The sequence below is a fragment of the Fringilla coelebs genome, assembly GCF_963513975.1.
Source record: "Fringilla coelebs genome assembly, chromosome: 1".
Classification (NCBI taxonomy): domain Eukaryota; kingdom Metazoa; phylum Chordata; class Aves; order Passeriformes; family Fringillidae; genus Fringilla; species Fringilla coelebs.
In genome coordinates this window covers 95,479,805-95,501,713 of record NC_140028.1, presented here as the reverse complement: position 1 = coordinate 95,501,713, position 21,909 = coordinate 95,479,805, and the positions used below count along the sequence as shown (strand labels likewise).

The 21,909-nt window shown below is 39.9% G+C and overlaps 1 protein-coding gene across 1 annotated transcript in view; it reads left to right on the top strand.

Moving 5' to 3' along the window:
• Positions 1-21,909, top strand: part of LOC311154451 (collagen alpha-1(XV) chain-like) — a gene marked incomplete at both ends in the record, with an annotated part of 133,419 nt that overhangs the window by 10,576 nt on the left and 100,934 nt on the right. Inside the window, one exon of the mRNA XM_084206981.1 lies at positions 7,983-8,065. Coding sequence (XP_084063107.1) covers positions 7,983-8,065 — 83 coding nt within the window. The remainder of the gene's footprint in view (positions 1-7,982; positions 8,066-21,909) is intronic.

Here is a 21,909-nt window from a genome sequence, read left to right as displayed (position 1 = left end):
GACATACTTGGATAAAAGAATGAATTTGTCTGTAAAATTTGGTGCCAGACTAAAGTGGTCATATACTGTCCTTAAAGTTCTTTGACAGATGAATATCTCAACGCTATTCTTGCAGAAAAACAATTCCATTCTCTAAATTGAAAAGTGGAACTTAAGACAAAAAAATTGTCATTTTTATTTAAATGGTGCTTTGCTTTGAACATTTTTAATGGCTCTTTAGCCTTAAAAATGGATGGTATGGATTTTCTAAACATTTTAAAAAAATAATTTACCAACAGAATAATTTAAAGATTATTTGAAAATGTTTTGATATTTTCTACTTTTGAGCATAATCAGCTCTCCTAATCCTTACAAATTTCTTCCAATTTTAAGATAGCTGGATATCTTAATTTTCTCTGAGTAATATAATGGTAGCTGAGCTATTGGATAAAGGAGATTTGAAGAGGGAAGAAAATGTCTTTCAAAGATCTTTGACACTGCTATGCTGTGTTGGCAAATAAAGCTACCTCCCTGTAACATGGAGCCTTGTCACTTTGAAAGTGAAATTTTGGGTTAATCAGAAATATGTTTTTTAGACACAAACATGAATAGATCATCCTGCCAGCAAATGTAGCCATCATATTGAGAGCACCACACACAGTGGCCTTGAGTGGCTTTTTTCCACTGACAGCTGGTGAGAGCTGCGCCTGTTAAACTTCATCAAATCAGAAACTTCTGTTCTGACACCTCTATTATTTGAAAATTTTATCACAATATGTGTTGGGATTTTAGTTTTAATTTATAGCTTAGTTACACTTAATATCTTATCTTTTATGTCCTGGATTTTGCTTACAACTTATAAAAAGTCCTAAATTCAAAGCAAATGTATATTAGGTTAGAGGAAGAAGAAGCAATCAGCAAAAATATAGTATTCCCTCCAGTAAAGGTGTCCAGATGCTGAGAAGTTACTCTAAGACCTTGTCCCCATGGCCAACACCAGAGTGAAACCACCAAGACTAGGACCCAGAGGAACAGTGAAAAGATGAGCATAACATCAGGAAAGGGTTAGAAGCTAAGAAAATGGTGTGTATTCGATTTTTTTATGGTGTTGCTGCAATTACTGCATCTTTTCCTATATATTAGTACTCTAGCTACTTTATTTTCCATTCTTCTTCTGCAATAATTAGATGAAGACTAATGGTGATCCTTCAATTAGGCTGTCAAAGATTCCATTATATTAACAATCCCAAAAGCACAGATGGTTGAGGGGGGAAGGGATCTGGGAAGGAATCAGTTCCTTCAGTCCCTTCAGTCCCTTCACCCTCTTTGTGGCTCTTCATTAGACTTTCTCCGTTATGGTCACATCCCTTTTGCGCTGGGGAGCCCAGAACAGGACATGGCATTCCTTGAGTGACCTCACCAGAGCTGGGCAGAGGGGAAGGACCACTTCTGTCAACTTGCTGGCAGCAGGAATGGCCTGTAGGCCATCCCACAATGTCTCCATGATTGCAATAAGATTGTCGCCCTGCAGATGCACACAGACCTCTAATTCATCATGTTTATTCCCTGTGTTGTGTACATGCACTTCTGAGAGCATCCAGAACCCAAAGGCCTGGATTTTTCCAGTGATGTTGCTTTGGTCACAAGCAAATTCTGGAGGTGTCCCTGTTTAAGTCTTGATTTCTGTCTTTGTGACAACATTCACCCCATGCCTTTTGCTCATCAGCCCTACCACCCCAGTCTCACGGGACTGCTGGTAATTGTCCCTCCATGGTCATTCCTAGTTTAAACCCATGAGAGTGCACTTGATCCCACTGTCCATGTCACTGGTCCAGATGTTGCACAGCTCCAGTCCCAGCACTGACCCCTGAGGAATGCTACTCCTCACTGGTCTCCACTGAACCACTGACCATCTATTTGGGTGTGACCATCCAGCCAATTCCTTATCCACTGATCCTTCAAATCCATGTCTCTCCAGTCTAGAGACATGGACATCATGCAGGACAGGGTCAGATGCTTTGCCCAAGTACAAGCAGGTGACATCAGTTGCTCTTGACTTATCCTGTCCATGTTATAGTGATGATTTGCAAAGCAGAAATTTGAGAAAATAATCTAACGTGATAAAGGATTTGACATTTGCATCACCTTGTGGCTGGCTTAAAAAGTAGGATTTTACTTTTCTGAAAACCCTACTTCATATAAGCCAGTGGGAAGAGAGGTTTGTCCCAGTACAGAAGAGCAGGATTTTTACAGGTTTATCTCAAGGCAGTGTCAAAAGTAATCACTAAGGTCACTCTGGGTCAAGCTCTATAAGTATTTTTACAAGACAAATATTTGAGTCAAGTTAGCTTGCACAGAAGGGGAGAGGGATTCCAGTGAAGGTTTTGCTTTCTGCCCCCTGTGACAGGCCATGTGAGCGTGTGTGTGGAGGAGAAAATGTTGCTCCAACTCAGCTGCACATGGAGACAGACAGCAAAAGTGCTGCATATAATTCTTTCTGGGTTTATTCATATAAAAGGAATGTGTGACATTTAGCCTGAATGGAGCCTTTCAGTGCAATGCATGTACTTAATATGGTTAAGACTTATTTTTTAAATATGCTTTAAAACGATGTACCCTTCTGCTCATGATAAATTAATTTAGTATACTAATAGGATCAGTGTTGCCATGTACACAAGTTTAAATTACAAGCAGAACATCTATTTATGCTTGGTTTTAGAGTTGTCCCACATGCCCTGCTGAATAATTTCAACTGCTTAAACAGTTTGTAAACACTGACTTAGTGTCTCATGCCAATACCAGAAACTTCACCAGAAACAGTTCTGCCATTTCTGGAAATTACAATTTTTTTGTGAGTCTGTCAAATAATTGGTTAATATTTTCAGTGGTTTTTCATTTTAGAACACAAACTAAAAAATGGACAGGGGCATACTGACACTTGCAAGTGCCACCAGAAATATCCTTTTTCACAGCATAAACTGCTTGAAATATTAGAGTGTTGCACAAGTCTTGTTTTGCCTATAGGTTTCATGGATGCTTGCTTATAACAGAAATATCACAGAGTTTTCCTTCTTCTTGTCAAGCTGCCTGGCAAAAAACTGAGTCAGAGTTTGTAGAGGAGAAATATATATGCCTAAACATTTATTTTTGGTGTATTTGCTACCCAATATCAGGTAACATACCAGCTCTTCCCTTTCCTTCTGCTTCCCAACTGGCTTTTAGTCATCTCAGCTTTGTCCTCACCTCTCCTCAGCTTGTTTTCCCAGGCTTTTCACTCAGTCTCACTCTCCTCTTTTTTTCTGTATTATGCATCCACTTTCCCACTCACCTGTGTGCCCAACAGACCTTGTCTCTTCCTTTTCAAAAATCATCTCCCCATGCAAGTATTGATGGAGGATTCCTTCCTTTCTAGGATTTCCATTGCAAGCTTCAGGTCCCTGATTCCTCTTTGCCTTCTTTGCCAATCAGCCCCCGCTCTGGGAAAGATTTAACATTTTTTTCCAATGCTTTTTATAGTGCTGTGAGGAAGGGATAGAGTAGGCAGAAAATCAAATTAATTGAAATTAAGTACTAAAGAACCAGAAAATGCCAGAATTCTTTTGCTATGTGGCCTTAATTTGTACCCATCTGTAGGGTTTGCTACAGTCCTGTCTTCAGGTACATAAATTTACACTCTTACTCCTTCAGAAGTATGTACTATAATATGCTTTTTTAGATTTCTTTTTCCTAAGGTGCTTTGTTTAAAGGAGAAAAATGCAGAAAAACAGATACTGAATCATCTGTTAAGCTTCTGAAAGTGTATTGCCAAACCACTGTGAAATTATCTGTTTAGCAGCTGATCATATTCAAAGCCAAAATGTCATTCAGAGTTTCTGGATAAATTGATGCACCCTGCAGTAATCCTAAGTGAGTACTCAGACTGACTGGCTTTTCAGGAAGCCAAGGCACAAGAAATGACTCTGTGAGTGAACAACTTGTTAAAAGAGAGGTAAAATTTCAGGAATATAGAGGCAGCCCTAGCAGTAGAGATTTGTCACCACTGAAATTCTTCATATATTGTCCCGCCTGCCGTATCATAGTATCCCATAGTAAGGATGGGACAGATTGCAAAGAATTCCAAAAGGATCTTCTAAGAGGGAATAACTGTAGAATTAAATGATAGATTACATTAATTTCTACCATTTGTTATGAATTTATTCAGAGGGAGGAAAACCCCAATTGCACACAAAAATATATCTAAAGTGCAAATTACTGAGCTTATGGGAGTTCCATGAAGATGTCATCTTCATGGAAGAAAGCACATCAGTTGTCTTCCTCACCAGAAAAAGGAGAGAGTACATTGCTATGTCACTCAGGGTGTCTTGGGATCACCTGTGTTGTGTGCAGTTATGATTCTCTTGACTCCACCAGAGATCAAAAGTTATGTCCTAGAACACAGAAACTGTGAGAAAGACTAAAAAGATCACGAGAGGTGTGGAATGGCTGCAGTACAAGAAGCAGCCAAGAAAGTTCACACTTAGTGCAGAAAGAAGGCAAGTAGGAAGGGTATATATATAAAAGAGGCCTCTTAAGTTGCAAAGGGCATGGAGACAAAAGGATGGTCACTGATTTGGTGAACCCTATTCAGTACAAGAACTCAGAGACATCAAAGAACATCAGCAGGACCTAAGCTGAAAACAAAGAAGAAGAGACTAAGAGACTTCTTCATGAAATACACAACTGAGGCATGGACCTCCTTGCCAGAGGATAGGGTAAATGCCAACTATTTGTACATGCTCAGGAGAAGTCTAAGCAAAAGATAAATCTTTTAGTCTTTTCTAGTATGGTTCTTGACTCACTCAGGCCTGGGTCCAGACTGCTTCTCTGACACTTACTTTGCACAAGAACATTTCTAGGAGTCTTATATCCTTCAATTATCGAATATAGAAATGTGCAGCTAAGAAATTTGTGTTGCAGTCAGCAGGAAAGAAAAAAGCACCCTCTGATGAGGAATAAAACAACAGCCAGCCAGACTAATTCAGTAAATGGCTAAGAACTGCAACAGCAGAATTGTGGCCTGCCATTTGGAGTCTTAAGGAGTGCAATCAGTTGACAGAGCTAGGGGAAGTAAACAGAACTTCTGCCTGGAAAATGGAGACTTTTAACAAGAAGGAAAACACCAGTTTAGTTGAAGACAGCTGGACACAGCACTGAAGGAAAGCACAGATGTCCTAATTCAAAGGAGTCCTGCTGTGTTTGAAAAAGACGAGACAAACAGCGAGGTTAAAACGGAGTGGATGTGTACAAATGTCACTGCCCTTGTGGGGAGAAAGATGTATGTGGGTAGATGGATACAGCAGACACAGAAAGCCTGTACTTCAGTAATTCTGGGGCCTACAAATAAGCACTGGATATGCAAGAAATCCCAGTGACCTACAGCAGTGGGGGTAATAAACTGTTTGTATTTAGGGATTCCTCCGCAGCCGTCCATCCAAAACTAATGGACTGCAGAGGTCAAGAACATACTCTGTCTTGTTTTCCTTTATCCAGTGTTGGATAATGATGTTGAGCACTGGCCAGATATCCATGTTAAAATGTCCAGCCGAAACTAAAGGCACTATCAGCAGCATTTCATGTAGATCGTTTGCATGAATAGCACATTACTTCCTTCATTTCTATGGGTTTTCTAAAACTGGAGGAAAAATCCATCCAAGAAGTCTTTGCTGTGTGTACTGTAAAAATTCATTACAAGTTTTATAAATCTGGAGACTGCTTCTATATTTGTCTCTTAAATATGTTAGTCCACCGTAAGATACCAAGACAGACATATGTTTGCCATATATACTGGATTAAAACTCCATTGCAACAGGAAGGATTATGCAGGTAAGCCACTGACATTTTGTGGATAGAGAGACAGAAAGTTCCTTCTTTCCTAGCAAAGGAAGGAACTGAGTTAAAATATAGTTCAACAGGACTAACAATGGCTCTTGGTAGCTGTTGCTAAATATTAAACCTGAAAAAAAAAAAGGGAAAAGTGGAAGACTAAGTCAGGCTTACATACATACATACTTACTTGCATATATAAAGGCATTTTACATGAATACTTAAAACCTCAGTATTTTCTCTTAGGATAACATATATATAGTGTTATAGGCATAAAGTATGATTTGGCCAAATGTTACAAACACTGTTGCTGTAAGTAGTGTGGCTGGTGGTAACAATGGGAAAATTTCAGGGAGAGAGAAAGCAAAAAGATAAATGATGAAACATTTTTAAGGCCCTTATACAGTACTATGGGTCTGAAAACAGGGGGGTTTTGGTCCTCTGAAGAAGATAAAACTGTGTATGTTTATATTAAGACACTTGATTAAAGATAATTTGATCTCTTCATTCCTCGTCCTTGTGGAGAAGGTGGATAGCAAATAATACTGGTCTGCAGCTTGGTTAAAATTATACCTGGAGAGATCTGACCTGTTGTGATTTCTAACCAAAAAGAGAAGTCTGGAGTAGAATCATTCTAGATTTTAGTAGAATAGCAGAATATTCTAGATTTTAAAGCCCTAATCTCTGTATTTCCTATTTAACAAAATGTAAATAAATAAACTAGCAATCAAAAAACTCCACAACAGCAACAACAAAAAGCCACTAAAACAACCCAGTAAAAACCTCCCCCAAAATAGCCAAATAAATACCATCACCCCCAAACTCAATCATTTTATTCAGAGTAAAATGAAATTTTTCCTGATTTTGTTTATTGATTGGGACTGTTCTTTCATTACTGAAAAAAAAAATTGCTCCTGTCTGTCTTCCACCTCCCATCCTAGGTACATCCATTTTTAATTTTGATTCTCCTAAGGTGATCTTCAGCACTTTTCAGCCTAGATCTACCAAAAGCCCAACTGGTCTCTTTCTATACACAGAACTTTCCAAGCTCTCTCCTGCCCCAGTCAAAAAGTGACAATTGCAGACTTTGTTAAACATCTGATGACCTAAAAATTGTCAGATTAATTTCAAGCATATCCTTGCAGGATTTCTTCCTTGGGCAAGTGCTAGCTTTGTAGAGCTACAAGTGGAAAAAAATGCTTTTTATTGAGTTAGGAGGGAGGAGTGAAGTAACACTTTTAATGGAAACTATTAGAAATGCTCAGCTACAGGATCTCTATAGCAGACACATATATGTGCAGCTGCTGAGGTAGGGACATACTCTCAAACTACATGCAGGGTGTAAATCTCTGTAAAAATGGGTATTAAACTTAGCTTGTCAGAGGAAAGGCTGTACTTCAGAATGTCTCTGTAGGTGACAAAATCTGTAAGAGAGTGCAGGTGTGAATCCCAGGCATTGGTTGCCATTTAACTGCTGCTCTGTCCTGCTCATACCTTCAAACTTGCTTCTGATGAAGTTTGGCTAAAATGGCAGGAAAACGTCCATTCCATATAAGAATTTGCATCACAGCCTGTGTAACGCTGGGTGGAAGGAAGTTTGAGGTTGTATTTTATTGAATAAGTGGAGGCTATGAGCAGGCAGGAGGGGAAGCTGGAGAAGCTGTGCTGCTGGCTGTCAGGGTACACAGCAGTTAAAGACAGGGCTGGGTAATGACAGCGCTGGGATGGTGTGCAGCAGTAAGGGGTGTCCGTCCATAAATACAGTAGGAAGTTTTCGGCAGTGGTCTGACAGGAAAGTCTACACGGAGTCAGATTTCAGAGCTGGAGCAGTGAATTGCAGTGAGTGAGTCACACAGAGAGCCTGAGTGCTGCCTTTGTTCCACTTGTGTCTGAACGTTGGAGGCGAAACGGCAGGCTCCAGTTTTTATTAACTTCTTATTTTCACAAGCATAAAACTCATGTGCACTGCACTTTTTTCGCACTTAAGTTCTTTCCACTGACTTTTAGAAAATGCTCTCATGGTAAGAACTCTTGCTTCTAAATTTTACTTTTTCTATTTTCCCCCCCATGTGTTTCTGTGTTACACTCTTTGGTCTCATTCTTCCCCCACTCCCCCTTTTTTTTTGGCACACCTGCTCCAGGCATGCCTGGTGGACCTGGGACTTGTCGCTACTGCTCTTTGGCTTGTCAATCCGTGCTGGTGCAGCAGCTCAGATCATAGAAGGTAAGGCTTCTCCAAATCAAGTTTATAATTTGAGAGTAAGTGTGGATTTTATGATTTGCTTTCCTAATATGGAAAGAGGCTCTACCATTTCAGATCTTCATTTTATCTGCTGCTTACTGTTCATCATTTCACATAGGAAAGCTGCTGTGAGTTAGGAGCTCAAATTCCCATTCATTCTGGATGAGGGTAAATAAATACATTGGTTCTCCAGCTCTAAGGCAGCCTATCATGACAGCTTTCTCAATATATCTTCAGAGTTAACAGAAAGAACTTTAAGGAAATTCAGAATACTGCATGTTTTTATAATTAGGATAGATAGATGAGTCCCTGTGGGCGTATGAGGAATGTGCCAGGCATGGTGTGAGTGCAAAGACATAGATGTGATGCTCCTTCCAGTGCATAGAGATTTCTCCTGGTAAAAGTCTGAACAAACTGGGATTTTCTAATCTCTTGAGTTAAATGTTTCATTTTACCAGTCCAGTCTTCATGGACTTTCAGTGAAAAGTCTTTTTGTAATTTCAGATCATACGTTCTTGTAACACAGCCAAATTCCTCAGCATCTCCGGAAGGCGCAGCCTTACATTTAACTAGTGAGAGAGAACACTGATCTAAAAGTTTACATGCAATTTTGAGAAAAAGTTCCACGTCTTACTCTGCCATTAGGAATGGTGATATTTACACCAAAAGCTTTTTTAACTCTCTTGCAAAACTAGCTGGCATTTGTTATGCAAATGACCTCTAGATAACTGTGTGATAGGAGTATTAGAAAGTATTGATGGGAAGTGGATACCACACATGAAGACTTTAATGTTACTCAATGGTTTTTCCCTTTTAATTGACACTGTCACAGATCACTGACACTTTGGCATCTAAAAGCCAAAGCCCCAGGTAGTTATTTCAGTAGGAGAGAAACCCACAGATTAGTTATCACTAAAAAATGCTATCAGTACAGATGAGAAATATGTAATGCTGTACAAGTAATTAATTAAGGAAACAAACAGGAACCGGCTCTTAGAATTAAGAAATGTATATCTAAATGGTGTCTGATATATAATATATTGTCTATCCGCTGGAGACAGATCTGTGGCATCAGGAAAAAGTGTTTTTCTTGAGCTGATGAATGACAGTCCATGAGAGAGATCTGGACAGGAGAGAACCAAATTTTGGCAAACACAAGTAAATAATCAGAAGATCATTAGAGCTGCAAGTAAAGTGACAAAACCTGCAAATATTTTCTTGACACACAACTTCTTCTTTGGTGGATCTATGCTTGTTTCTATTACCTGAAGTTCTGGGTTTTTTAAATCTCCTACATGTGAAAGTCAGATCAGATGTCAAAAGTAGTGTTGTTTCTGGACAGTTTCTTCCAGTTTGGAATTTTACTGCTGCTGGAAGGGCTTCTAACTGTACCATGAATGAAGACCAAGGGAGGTTATGGAAGTGTCCTAAGATCCCTGGAGACTTAGACACTGCTCTGGGAATATGTTCCATCATGATTGTCTTGGCCTTATATTCCCTACTCATTTATCTGTTAATACAAGAGTTCCTGTTCCCAGATGTTTACTAAATTTTTTCACATATGATTTTTAAGGGCTTGACATAATGGGGGTCTCATGCTTTCCATTACACAGCACCTTTTCCTAACGCTTGATTTAAATTATTTCATCTTCTGAAATCAGGTGTTGAATGCCAGAGACAGAAATAATATTCCTCTCCTTCTGGTGCTGCAAATACATGACTAATAGAAATTCTACCTGCAACTTAAGAGTTTCATACTTTAAACCTTTCAGTCTAACTTCTGGAGAAATAACCTCATTTTCCTTTCTCTCAAGCTCCTTTCAGCAGTAGAGTGCCCAGAAATAAACTGTGTATTTAAGATGAAAATGCTTGGAGACGCAGAGTGATGAATTGTCCCTCTGGTATTCAGGCCTCTTGCTGCTAAATGTATGCTTCATCCAGTGTCCTTTTGGTCACTGGCTCCTTCTAGGTTACTGCTTTCCAGGATTCTCCAGCCCTGTGACTAATGCTGTACTGCTTTTCTGAGCCAAGCTCTACTCTATCTACCCATAGCACAGATGGGTATCTCTAAACTCTTTTGAATTAAATAGAAACTGTGAATGAGTAAGTGGAGTTTAGAAGAACAGCACAGGTGCCTTCTGTTGTACCATTGTGCTGGCTACATGAAAAAAGGAAAAAATACCTTGAGATGTTCTTGAGTTGGTTAAATAATGGCAAGAAAATTGTTCAGGGATTGAACTATTCACTGAGGGATGGGGAAGGGGTAACTCATTTTTTACAAACCTGAAAACAAAGCAGTGACCTTCAGATTTTAGAAAAATTTGCCATCTTTGCCTTCACCATCTTTGTCCTCTACTTTTCCCCAGGGGAGCACTGAATTGTGGAGCAGGGTTGAGAGTGCTGAATAAAACAAAAGCCTCAGCAGATGTCCAGCAGAGGGCTTGAGATCTTTTATGACTTTGTGAGAGACACTAGAAAGACTAGTAAGAAAATCTTCATCGGTTTCCTATCAGGAACCATGCTTTGACCAAATCTGGTTTATTTTGAGGAAATTGTGTAGTTATGATTATTTCCTACATAGAAAAAGGGGAGGAGGCAGGGAAGAATGATGGGAAGTTGTCATTCAGATGACAGTCTTTGAAATTCTTTGAGAACTTCTGGGCTCTACTTTAGCTGTTCAGCAAACTTGTGAGATGTTTGGTCTTTTAGTAGAAGAGTTGCTTTCATTTCCAAGTCCTAGAATTTCTGGCTACTGCTTTCATGGTAAAATAAAACAGCAAATTAAAAAAAAGAAAGTATATAAAAACTTATATTTGAAGTAATGAACAACAGGTTGTGAAACAAATATTTAAAATTTTGAAATATTTGGTTCAGAACTTTAAAATTCTGCTGCATGGTCTGCAAATTGTTGGGATTTGGTCATTACTTCAACAAAACTTTTGAGAAATAATGTGACCTTGCTTCAGAGTGAAACTGAACAGGAGTTCTGAAATCTCAGCAGTTTCTCTGAGTTAGAATGCTGAGTTTTACTATCTCTGTTGAAAGTTTTTAGTCCATTTCACTGCAGCTAGCACTGCACATGTGCAAACAGGTAAGAAATAAAATGCTTTCTTTCTCTTCACCCAAATGGAGTGTTATTTGAGCCATTTGTAGTTTTTCTCTTGTGTTCACAAAAATTTTGCAAATACAGTACCCTATTCTTCTTGGGTTTGTGCAGGAGGACTGAAGATATGTTGGTGTCTTAATGAATTACCTCATCACTTCTCTTTTGTTCAATTGACAATTAAGCATGTATCTATTTGTTCATAAAAGTGTGGTCTGTCCTATTTGCCTGGTACTGCCTTGCAGTGCATGTACTTGGCCCTTAATTATGCTTGATAATGTATCTTGATTTACACTAATTACCCTGGCTGCTTTTAACATGTTTTGCTTCTTCAACAACAAATTAAGCTAGTGAACTGAAGGTAGTCAGAGCAAAGCTTTGAACATGCTGACACCCAAACTGTGGACAGATATAAAGTTAGCAAATCTCAATGCTAGCCCTGCTAGACTCCTCCCTATGACTTGCTCTAGCTTCTTGCAGAAGTGACATTTATTTTTGTAGGCTATCTAGGCATTTATCAGTGTTTCTCAGTTCTTTACAGTCAAATCAGTGCCTGCATTTTAAAAAAATATTTTCAAAATGTTTAAATGTGTGTGGTTCTGCAGTTTATGTTACGTTTATGAGCTCTAAAAGAAGCTTTACAAATTTCTCATTGACATCTGGGTTTTATTATTAGCCAAGCTGAACAGCTCTTTCTTGGCCTAAGTAACATGCTTAGCTATAGTTTACATAAAGTAAATATTTGTCTCTTTCATTGGCCCTCTGTACACAGAGGCTGTCATTAGGCTGTTGACATAAACTTTGCACTCCTGACCTGCTGAGTTTAATGGAGGAATTGTGAATTATTGACTTTCATTGGCTGATGATCAGCTGGTGTGATTCTTACAAGCAGAGAACCGGAACTTCTCTTCACAGCAAACTGACATCATGAGTGTAAACAAACTTGTCTATGCATCCAAAATCTTGTTCCTACCAAGTAATTACTGTATGTGCTCTGAGTGTCAAATGTGTGCAATCACACGTGTGATGAGGATGGCTCAGTCCATTCTTTCCAAAGGCAGGACACAATTACAGTGATAATAAAGCACAGTCATCCTTAAAGAGAACTCAGATGGCATTGCAATCCTCTTGTAGCAGAATGAGCATTTGGACATCATCAAACTGCAATTGAGCCTAAATTGAATGAGCCACTGTGATCCTTCAGGCACGTCTTCAAGCTGTAACCAGCTGTTGTGCATGTTTTCAATGTGGAGCTGAGCCTGATTTCATAGTTGATAAAAAGACTTTCCATGCAGAACACAGTAATTTACAATAGAAAATCACTTTGTTTCAGTTGGGGTCATCTCTTTCAGTAGCCAAAGAGACAGATAACACCAGTAGAACAAACCTGACTTAGAAAATTTGTTCCATTCTGTCACTTTTCTAAATGGATTCTTTTTCTATGTAACACTCTCTACATGTTAATTCTCTTGGACAATAAACTACATGCTTCCTAAGCCACTCCACCAGGCAACAGAAGACATTTTTTAGCTCTTTATTTGGGGCCTCAGAAGAGGAAACCAGCTGGGGTGGATATAGTGTTATAATGACTGGCTTCATTTCCTCTCTGGAGGCGTCCTTGGGCACACTAGCAGTCTGGAGCGAGCCCTTGTTTCCATGATCTTGAATAGAACTCAAAATCACATTTGTGCTTGTGTTTGCCACTTGCATTTAGATTTGAAGGATCATTTCATGAGCATCAGGAGGAAAGATTTGACTGTATTACTTACGTTTGGTATATTCAAAGGGTTCCAAAGAACACATTTCTAATTCTAACGTTAATTATGAGATCAAATGCTTGTTTTGGAAGATGTCTGTCCCTTTGGTTGAGATTTCTTTCCCTTTCCTTGGCTGTGTTAGCCATGGATCAGTTTTGTTTTTCTTGTAGTGGTGTCTCACACTTGACCAAATTCATGCAGTACCTTTGCCAATTTATGCAAGTGTGCCTTGGCTAGAAAGACAGTCAATTTTACAGTTCGGTGAATTCTGATTGCTTTATTTAGGCTGTCATTAATGGTAACTATTGAAGAGAGTATGTCTATTTATCATCATTAATTTTAAGTCCTCAAACAATCTTTTCCCATTTGGCCAACCCACACGATTACAGCAGGTTCATTAAACAACAAAATCAAACAGCAATTTAGACTGTGGTTAATTCTCTTCATGAAACCTTCCCACCTCTCACAGCTCCTGCTCCCAAACCTAAAAATTCATAAATGTTGCAGAGAGTCAAATACAGGTAGAATTCTCCCAAAGAATCAGTAAAACGAGCAAACCTCAGTTTTCATGTATTTGCACATGAGCAGCGTGGAATAACAGATGTATTATTCAGGATACTTTCGGGTCAGAAAACCTTGGAAAAAGCAACTGGCGGAGCTGAATGTGTCCTGAAAAATAATTGCAGTGTTTAAAATCATTTGTGGCTGCCTTACAGCCCAGTCTGAGAAGAACTGGGGTCTGTACCAAGTTTTCCTGAAGGGTTCTGAGAAGAACCAGGGTTTTCTGGGGGCATTCAAATGTGTTTTATTCTAAACATTCAATTGCTGGAAGCCTAAATCTGGTAACAGTGATTCAGCAATGAGATTTGAATATCAACTGCCCCATCACTCATGGTCTTTCGCTTCATCTTTAGTACAGAACACAAAATATTAACCAGTAAGGGCTTCAACCAGTTCATTCTATATTTGGGAACCTCTTGGGTTTTATGATACTGTGTCTACTTCCTCTGCTGCCACTGAATCCACTTCTTGCTGTGAAGAGTTACTTATAACTGCTCAGGTAGCATTGAATTCCAGTCCTATTTGTAACATACCTTCCTCTGAACTGGGAAATCAGAGTTCTGTACATAGCCATGATGTCTGGCTCTGCTTCTTTGGAAAGCTGAATATAGCTTTTGATTTTTCTCTCTACTTTTTTGGTGGTTGGTGGCCAAGAGGGCGTTATAGCATCTGTCATTACTCATTGCATTTTATACTCGCTGCCCTTCTTGCAAGTGACACACACAACCTAACTCAAGAAGAACAGAACCCACCCAGAAATAATTTTAAATTTAGTGCTGCCTGCTAAAGAGTAAGTGGATGACTCTTGAGAGGAAAGAATAGTGCTCCGAGACATGCTTCAAAATTTCCTATAAGCTGGGATATTTTGAATAGCCTGTAACTGGGGTTTGCTGAAAAACAGTTTCAAAACATAAACCTGTGTGACATCCATGCTCTGATTCATCTCTGATGGTACTTCATATAAGAACACTCAAACAGTGAAATGAAACATATGAGAGCTGGAAACAGGGTCAGGTAGCGTGGCAAAAATATAGCGACACTGTCTGAGAGCATGGGAATGAGCTCAGGAAAGTCAAAACCCATTTGGAATTAAATTCAGCAAGGGAAGAGAAGAGCAACAAGAAAGGCTTTTACAGGTATGCCAGCAGCAAAAAAAAAAAAAAAAAAAAGATTAAGAGATAATGTGGATCTGCTGAAAAATTAAATGGGGCAACGAAAAGATTTCCCTCCAGGAAATTAAGCCCCTGAGCCAACCGGGAAAATCTGAAGGCATGAATTCAAGTCCTCCATTGAGGCAGACTGAGAGAAGGGACATTGAAATCAGTTGGATAGCTGCAAGTTTACAGGACCTCATGAGACACATCTGTGAGGGCTCATCTAACTGGCTGATATCATTGAGATAGAACTCCGGAATACAATCTTTGCAAGACTGTGGTGATCAGAAGATCCTATGAATGGAAAGAAATCCAGTGTCACTCCTATTTTCAGGAAGAGCAAGGAGCAGGACCTGGGGATCTGCAGGCTGAGCAGCTGACCTCAGCTCCTGGGAAGGTGTGGGAACACATAATTGTGGAAAACATTCTAGTAAGAACAGGGTGATTCGTAGTAGTCAGCACAAAAGTGGGAAGGGGAAAATCTTGCCCGGGAATCTCATAGCCTTAAGCAATGAAATGACCAGCTCAGTGTGTAAGGAAAAGACAGCTGATATTTGTGGTCTTGTTTAAGACTTTCAGCACTATCTCCTTAACACCCACATAAATAAACTCTTGAGGTAAGGATGAGATGAGTGGGCAGAGATGTGCATTGACAACAGTGTGAGCCACCCGTGCTCCAAGGGGTGTAACCAGCGGTATGAAGTGCAGGCACTGGGTGCCAGCTTCCGCTCCATCAGTGCACTGCTCTGTGGGGCACACTGAGCTCCTTAACCTCCTCATTCACAGCATGGGCGATGTGACTGAACCCTGAACATCTCATCTACAACCCGCTCCCATAACCAAGAGTGATCCCTTCAAAAATTTTACAGCTTGAGTGCCGGGGCTGCCAGAGCCCAGGCTGGCTCTGAGGACTCCGACTCAACGCCAGGAGGGGGAACTGCCTCGGTATGGGGATTCACCAGAGGCAGAACCTTTAGAGCCACACACAAGCCATGACAGGGACCAGGCAGAGGAGAAAGGAGGAAGCTCTCCTTTCTCCAGGACTTACTCCAGCTAAAGAGATCAGACACAAAGAGCCCGGGGCACTCCTGTGCAAGGGGTTTTGTTTAGAAACAGGTCAGGGGGTGGATGAAAACAGCTAACCAACAGGGAATCCTCAGGGGAGCAGTGAGGGGATTACATCGAGGGTCTGGGATCAGTTGGGGTGGGAGGGTGGAGAGGATGGCTCACATGGGCCAATGGGGCTTCCAGGAGTCAGGGAATTCCAAAGGGGTGCTGCAGACAGGGATTGGCCCGAGGTTTAAGTGGCAGAGAAGGTTTGGGAATCAAGGGCTGGGATGCCTTGACAGGCAGGGAAAGAGCTGGAACGAGGGGTGGGGAATGGCATGAAGGTCAGCTTTGAGGGAGGGTAAAACCCAGGGGTAAACCAGCTTGGGGAGAACATGGGGGTACAACAGAATGAATCATTTAACAAGGAATCAATAAAATAAATTTGAACCACAACACTTGAGCTGTGAGCCATCCCATGGGAAAAAACAGGCAATTAGAAAGAGCAGGTCTGTTTGAGGTTGAAAAAGAACTGTATAGCTTTTCTAAATTTATTATTTTCTCCTCTTTGACAATACCAAAGAAATGAAACCAGGTGACAGTATGTATCAAGCCCTTTTTTCCCCACCATTATGCATATGCACTGTATCATGGTATGTTTGATGTCTTAATTTGATAACTAACAGCTCTCAAGCACACACTGCAGGTACAATATTTCTTGAAATGTATGAATTTAGAGTTGTTGCTGCTTGTCCCTGGGTTTCTTTCTGTCCCATGGAAGATGCCTGTCTCAGCACTGCCATGTTGCATGAGAAGATAAATCTTCAGGTGTAAAAGAGTTGTTGTGGATAATTGAAACAAATGTGCTGGTGGCTTGAGTAATTATTAGGCATTAATGTGTACATGGTGGTCTACAAAGCAAACTGTGGGGAAAATTATGCAAAACCTAAGGCTTTTCTAGGAATCCTCTCATTTTTGGAATTCCTAACACCAAAACATCCATTGATCAGGAATCCTTCTTGCCAGTGCTTTGGCTGCCTCACAGAGGGAGGTGTGAGGGAGCACAGTAAGGATTTTCACTTCTGCCATCCTGCTTTGGTTAGCTATGGACCATCTTAATACACTGAATCACTTCTGTGAATGTGATGCTTTTTTACTCTCAGAGGGCCAAAGGCTTAGCTTTTCTTAGTCTTCAACTTTCCAAAGGCTGTTCCAGTTCCATCTGTTTCAACACTCTGCCAAACCAGCACAGCTCTTGACTTGGTAAGGCAGAACCACTCATCTGTAATGAATGCTCCACAGTCGTGCTGCTACTTTGTGGTGCTTGTGGGTGTGGGTTTACATGACTCGAACCCTTTCATGCTTTTCACAGTAAAAAACAAGCAAACATTTCATCCTGTTCAGGCTAGCCATGAGTGTGGTTTAACCCACATGGTTTCATTTCTGTCTTTAGTTTCTTTCACATGCGATTACAGGAAAGTTATAAAAGACATACTAGTTTTGAAACTTGTCTCAGCTGAAAAAAATATGGTTCTTGATCAAGAGAACCTATTAGTTATTGTAGTGAAATGGTATTAATGTACAGACACTTACCTGAAAGAGTTTTATTTTTCAGTGTTCTCTAAAGCATGCCATTAGTGTATAGCTCCGTTTGTCTTTACCAAACAATACTTGACTGAACTCAAAGTACTGCTTAAGGTGGCCTTATCATATAATCAAGGCTTTGTTTCTACATGTATTTTTGTTGGGTTTTCTGTATGTTGGATTTTCAGGGCGTTTGGGGGGTGTATGCTTTTGTTCTGATGCACTTAAAGTGAAACTGAAATCTGTCACAAGATGCAGATCTGACAAATGAGCACCACATGGCAACATCCTGGTCCAGAGATATGATGAATTGGAGAGTGGGGGTGGTGTGTTCAGTGCAAGTGTAAACATTCATAAAATTTCAAGGATGCTTCCTCAGTGGAAAAATAAACAAACCACTGCTGACCTGAAGTATTGCAGCTCATTTTTTATACTTCTCTTACAGAATTCCAAAAGACGGGATGGAATTGTGGCAATTCTGTTACTGCTTTGCCCACATGAGCTTTGACTTGTTCAACAAAGACGTTTTCATTAAAAAAAGGAAGTGGGGGTAAAACTGCTGCTCCAACTAGGAGTTAACAGAGATGCTCCCAAGTATTTATAGTATGAGTGTTAAATGAATACTTGCTTACAAGCCCCCTGATACACTGAAGCTACTCATATCTTAAGTGTCCTTTTCCAAGACATACTGTTTCCAGACACATTGCAGAATTTCCATTAGGATCATTCAAAAGAAGAAGCTACTGTCTCATTTAGCTCCCATACAGTCAGCCAAACAATAGTAAATACATTATTTAGTACAAATGCCTGAAACAACGATGGGGAAAGCAAGACTATCTGCATGAAAACCTTGTCTTGTCCTCTGTTCTGTGTGTAATTACAGTACCATAGCCTACATGGAAGTATTTTGGAAATATTAACTATCCCTGTGCGTGTGATATGTTTATCTGATATGAACAAAAGGTTTTCCTGTTTCTGAATTCTTAGCTCTGCTGTGTTTTCTTCATGGATGGATTTCTAAACCTAGATCAGTGTAACATAAACAATGCAGATTGAAATCATGAAGGAAAATTCATGTGGAGCAGTCTGTCAGAATGACACCATCATCAAAGTTGACAGGTGGTGTTTATTTCCTTACTGAGGAGGCTGTGACAACGGTGTGCCTCCAACTTCTTTCAGCCTTTCCATTTTTGATTCACAGTATGTAAAAGGAGCAATCTTTGCATTTTGAAACCAGAAGAGGCAGGGAGACACTCAACACTTGTCTCCACATCCTCTTGCATCTGCACAAGGTTCGGAGAGGAACTTGGTCATAACACCTTTATCTGTCCTGAGGTGGAACTGGATCAGTTTGACAGGCTTCAGATGGTTCTCTACCTCTGTAATGGACATGAAACAAAGAGTTCTCAACTGCCAGTTTACTTAAAATACTTCTCATAAGTTGTAGGGAAAGCCTAAAGATTGAGGGTCACATTCACATTATCTGTGGGTTTCCCAAACTGAACCTGTCTTGCTGCAGTTTAGAAACTTACAGCATTCTTCATCTGAAGCTTTTTGTTAGGCAGCTAGAATAGCCTGCAGTGTACAGCACTTATTTCTGACAGCCTCTCTCTCTCTCACTTCATTGGTGTATCACCATTTTGTTAGCTGTTCCTGTTCAATATTCTATGATTGTTGACTTGCAGATCCTAGGTGTTTTTCTTAACAACTTCAACCACCCTGTACCTCAGGAATTTTGCACTCTTGGGCAAGGTGATGGCGTGGTCCTCATCATCATTTTTTGAATGGTGGTAGAGACAACAGAGGCAGGCTCTTCTTAGAGGATAAAACAGAGCAAAATAATAAGTAGCAGCCAAAACATGTAACAAAGGAAATTTTGTTTGAACAAGTGGGGAAAAAAATCTTCACCATGGCAGCAGTTAAGTCCTGGAAGAAGTTGGTGAGAGGATTTGTTCTTACAAGTATTCTAAACTTGACTAGATAGGGCTCTTGACAACATTATTCTTCAGGATAGCCCTGCATTAAGCAGCACATTGGATTAGATGACTTTTGCAGGGCTCTTGCTAACTATTTTTTCCTGCGATATTTAAAAAGAGAACTTAAAATTGGGTTTTGCACAATTAATTTGTTTCTGAGCCTCATTCTCAGTGATGTGATCACAGAAAAGGGCAGTCAGAGATGAGGAAAGGGAATATAGTTAATGCTAATAGACCTGGATTGTGCTTGGCTCTCAATCCCTTGCTATTTGTGAGGCTTGTTTGTGAGCTTAAGAATAATCAGAGACCTGATAAGCTGTTAATACTTATACCCAATAACCCTATGGAATCAAATTAACCTTTTCCACTTCATATGCTTGTCTAAAGATAGGTCAAAGGATATAGCCTTTTCATAATCCATTTTTCACTTTTTCCTTTTCCCCTCTTCCCCTTTTCTCTTTTCCCTTTCTCTGTTTTTATTTCTCCATTTGCCTTTTCCTCCTCCCTTTCAATTTCCACTTCTGTTTCTCATTTTGTTTTGTTTTGAAGTTCTTCAGAATGCTTTTGGGAAAATAATCTTGGAGCAGAACACAGGAATATGTTACTGTAACCTTATGATTTCTCATCTTTCTTCATGGTTCTGCTGATGGCTCTTTAAACAATGCTCCTGTCCTCCCTTTCCAGGAGAGTAGAGGTGAAAGATTTTTGAAATTCATGTGCCTTCTTGCTCTCTGACCTCTCAGGGACTCACGGTCAGGCAGGCTACACTGACCCCAAACTCTGTGGTCCATCCTTCTCTGCAGCTGTTTGTACTCAGTATCAGAAGGACCCCATCACAGTGACTTTAGTCACAAACTTCAGCTGTTTGGGACAGAGGCAGACTGTACCTCTGCAGTAACTCGGGCAAACCTGCTCTTGTCCTGACTGTGATGGCATTTGGTCCTGAATTATTGTCCTTCTACTCATGCACTAGATAAACACTCAATATACAAAGTCTCTGATTTCAAGAAATACTTCTCAAACCAAAATAGACCTGAGCATGGACACGTGTCTCAAGACAGAAAATAAAAAGCTGTCATATTAACTATATGACTAGCAAGACCAATGTAGTACATAGGAGCAGCTGCATTTTTTTGATGCAGTTCGTCCTGTTTGCATATATTTTGATTTTTGCAATACAGAAGAGTATTGAGAAGAATTTCCCTTCTGTCTACTTCCAGGACCTAATTTGTTATCTGGAGTTAGTTATTTTAAACTATCCTACTCTATCTGATAGGCTTGCCTCGAATTTAAAAAAAAATCCAGACACAGAAGACTGTCCTAAATGGGCCAGAGTCCTAAAATATCAGTGACTCTGTGAGCTAAGCTGTGATTTATTGTTCTTATTCTGTGTCATTCCTGCTATATGCATGTCACAGAAAGTAGCATTCTAATTTAGGATAATCACTGAACATTATGAAGGGTTTCTACCCACAACATTAATGGATATTTTAAACTTAAAACCAACAATGAGTCCTTGCTTAAACTGGTGTTTTATTTAGCTCTTAAAAGCTAATCTCAGCCCTGTCGGATCAAGGCTTGAATAAACAAAAAAGAGTATGCTGCAAGATCAAGAAAGCAAACACATATTTCTTCCCTTAGAGGCCAAAATTCATAAAATGCAGTAAAACCTCACTCAGTTGTATTATCATTGTCTATACTGCTTTCTCCTCATTTTAACTCAGAAACAAATATATCTGTTCTTCTTTAACTGGAAGTCATTCTGCTGGAAGAGACTTGGATCTGGATTAGTTGTGATATAAATCACTAATAAATTCTTAGGTGTATTTCTCATTATATAAAGTTTTACACACATGCCACCTTACAAAAAGTTAGTTGGCTGAATTCTGTCTTTGCAGAGTACAAATTGCTGCACTTAAAAAATTGTTTGTTTCTTCTTATTAACCTGATTACACATTTTTCTCTAGATACAAGAAAGTTTCTCTTGATACAAGAAAGTTTTGACGCTCTATTACATGAATATATTTTTTCATTCATGGTTTTTCTTCATTTTGAAGCCATGTAATGAATATATTATGCTCTAAATATATACTTGGGAAGATGTTACTGTAGTTTTCATTTCCTTGATAGCAGGTGTAGACTGTCAGAGAGCACCAAAGGCAGGCTGCTCTGCAGTGGTCAGGGGGCAGGAAGCCAAACCTCTGAACAAGTGACCTCACCACCAAGGACACGGTTCCACAGAAAGAAACAAAGCAAAATTATCAGAGTAGGTTTGTTGATGGCAGCCAAGTTCAGCCAAGAGTCTGTATCATTGCACAAGTCCACAGGGATGAGGAAGCCAGAAAGTCAAGCCAGGAATACAAGTTTTTGGGTAAAGCTCTGGGTCTGAGTCAGCAGGACTCAGGGCTGGCTGGACATGGACTAGCCAGCTGCAACACAACACAGGCACGGACCAAAGGCAAGATCTTCAGTTCAAAGGCAATGGCCAAAAGAAGGAGGGAGGGAAAGCCCTGCTGTGGCTTCTTCAAACTCTTTTTACAGGGAATGTTAATGCATGAAACCTACACTGCCACAGAGCAATGAAGTTTCTGTACCTGCTCTGGAGGTGAACCTCTTTGTTACTGAGTTGTCTTCAGATTTTAAC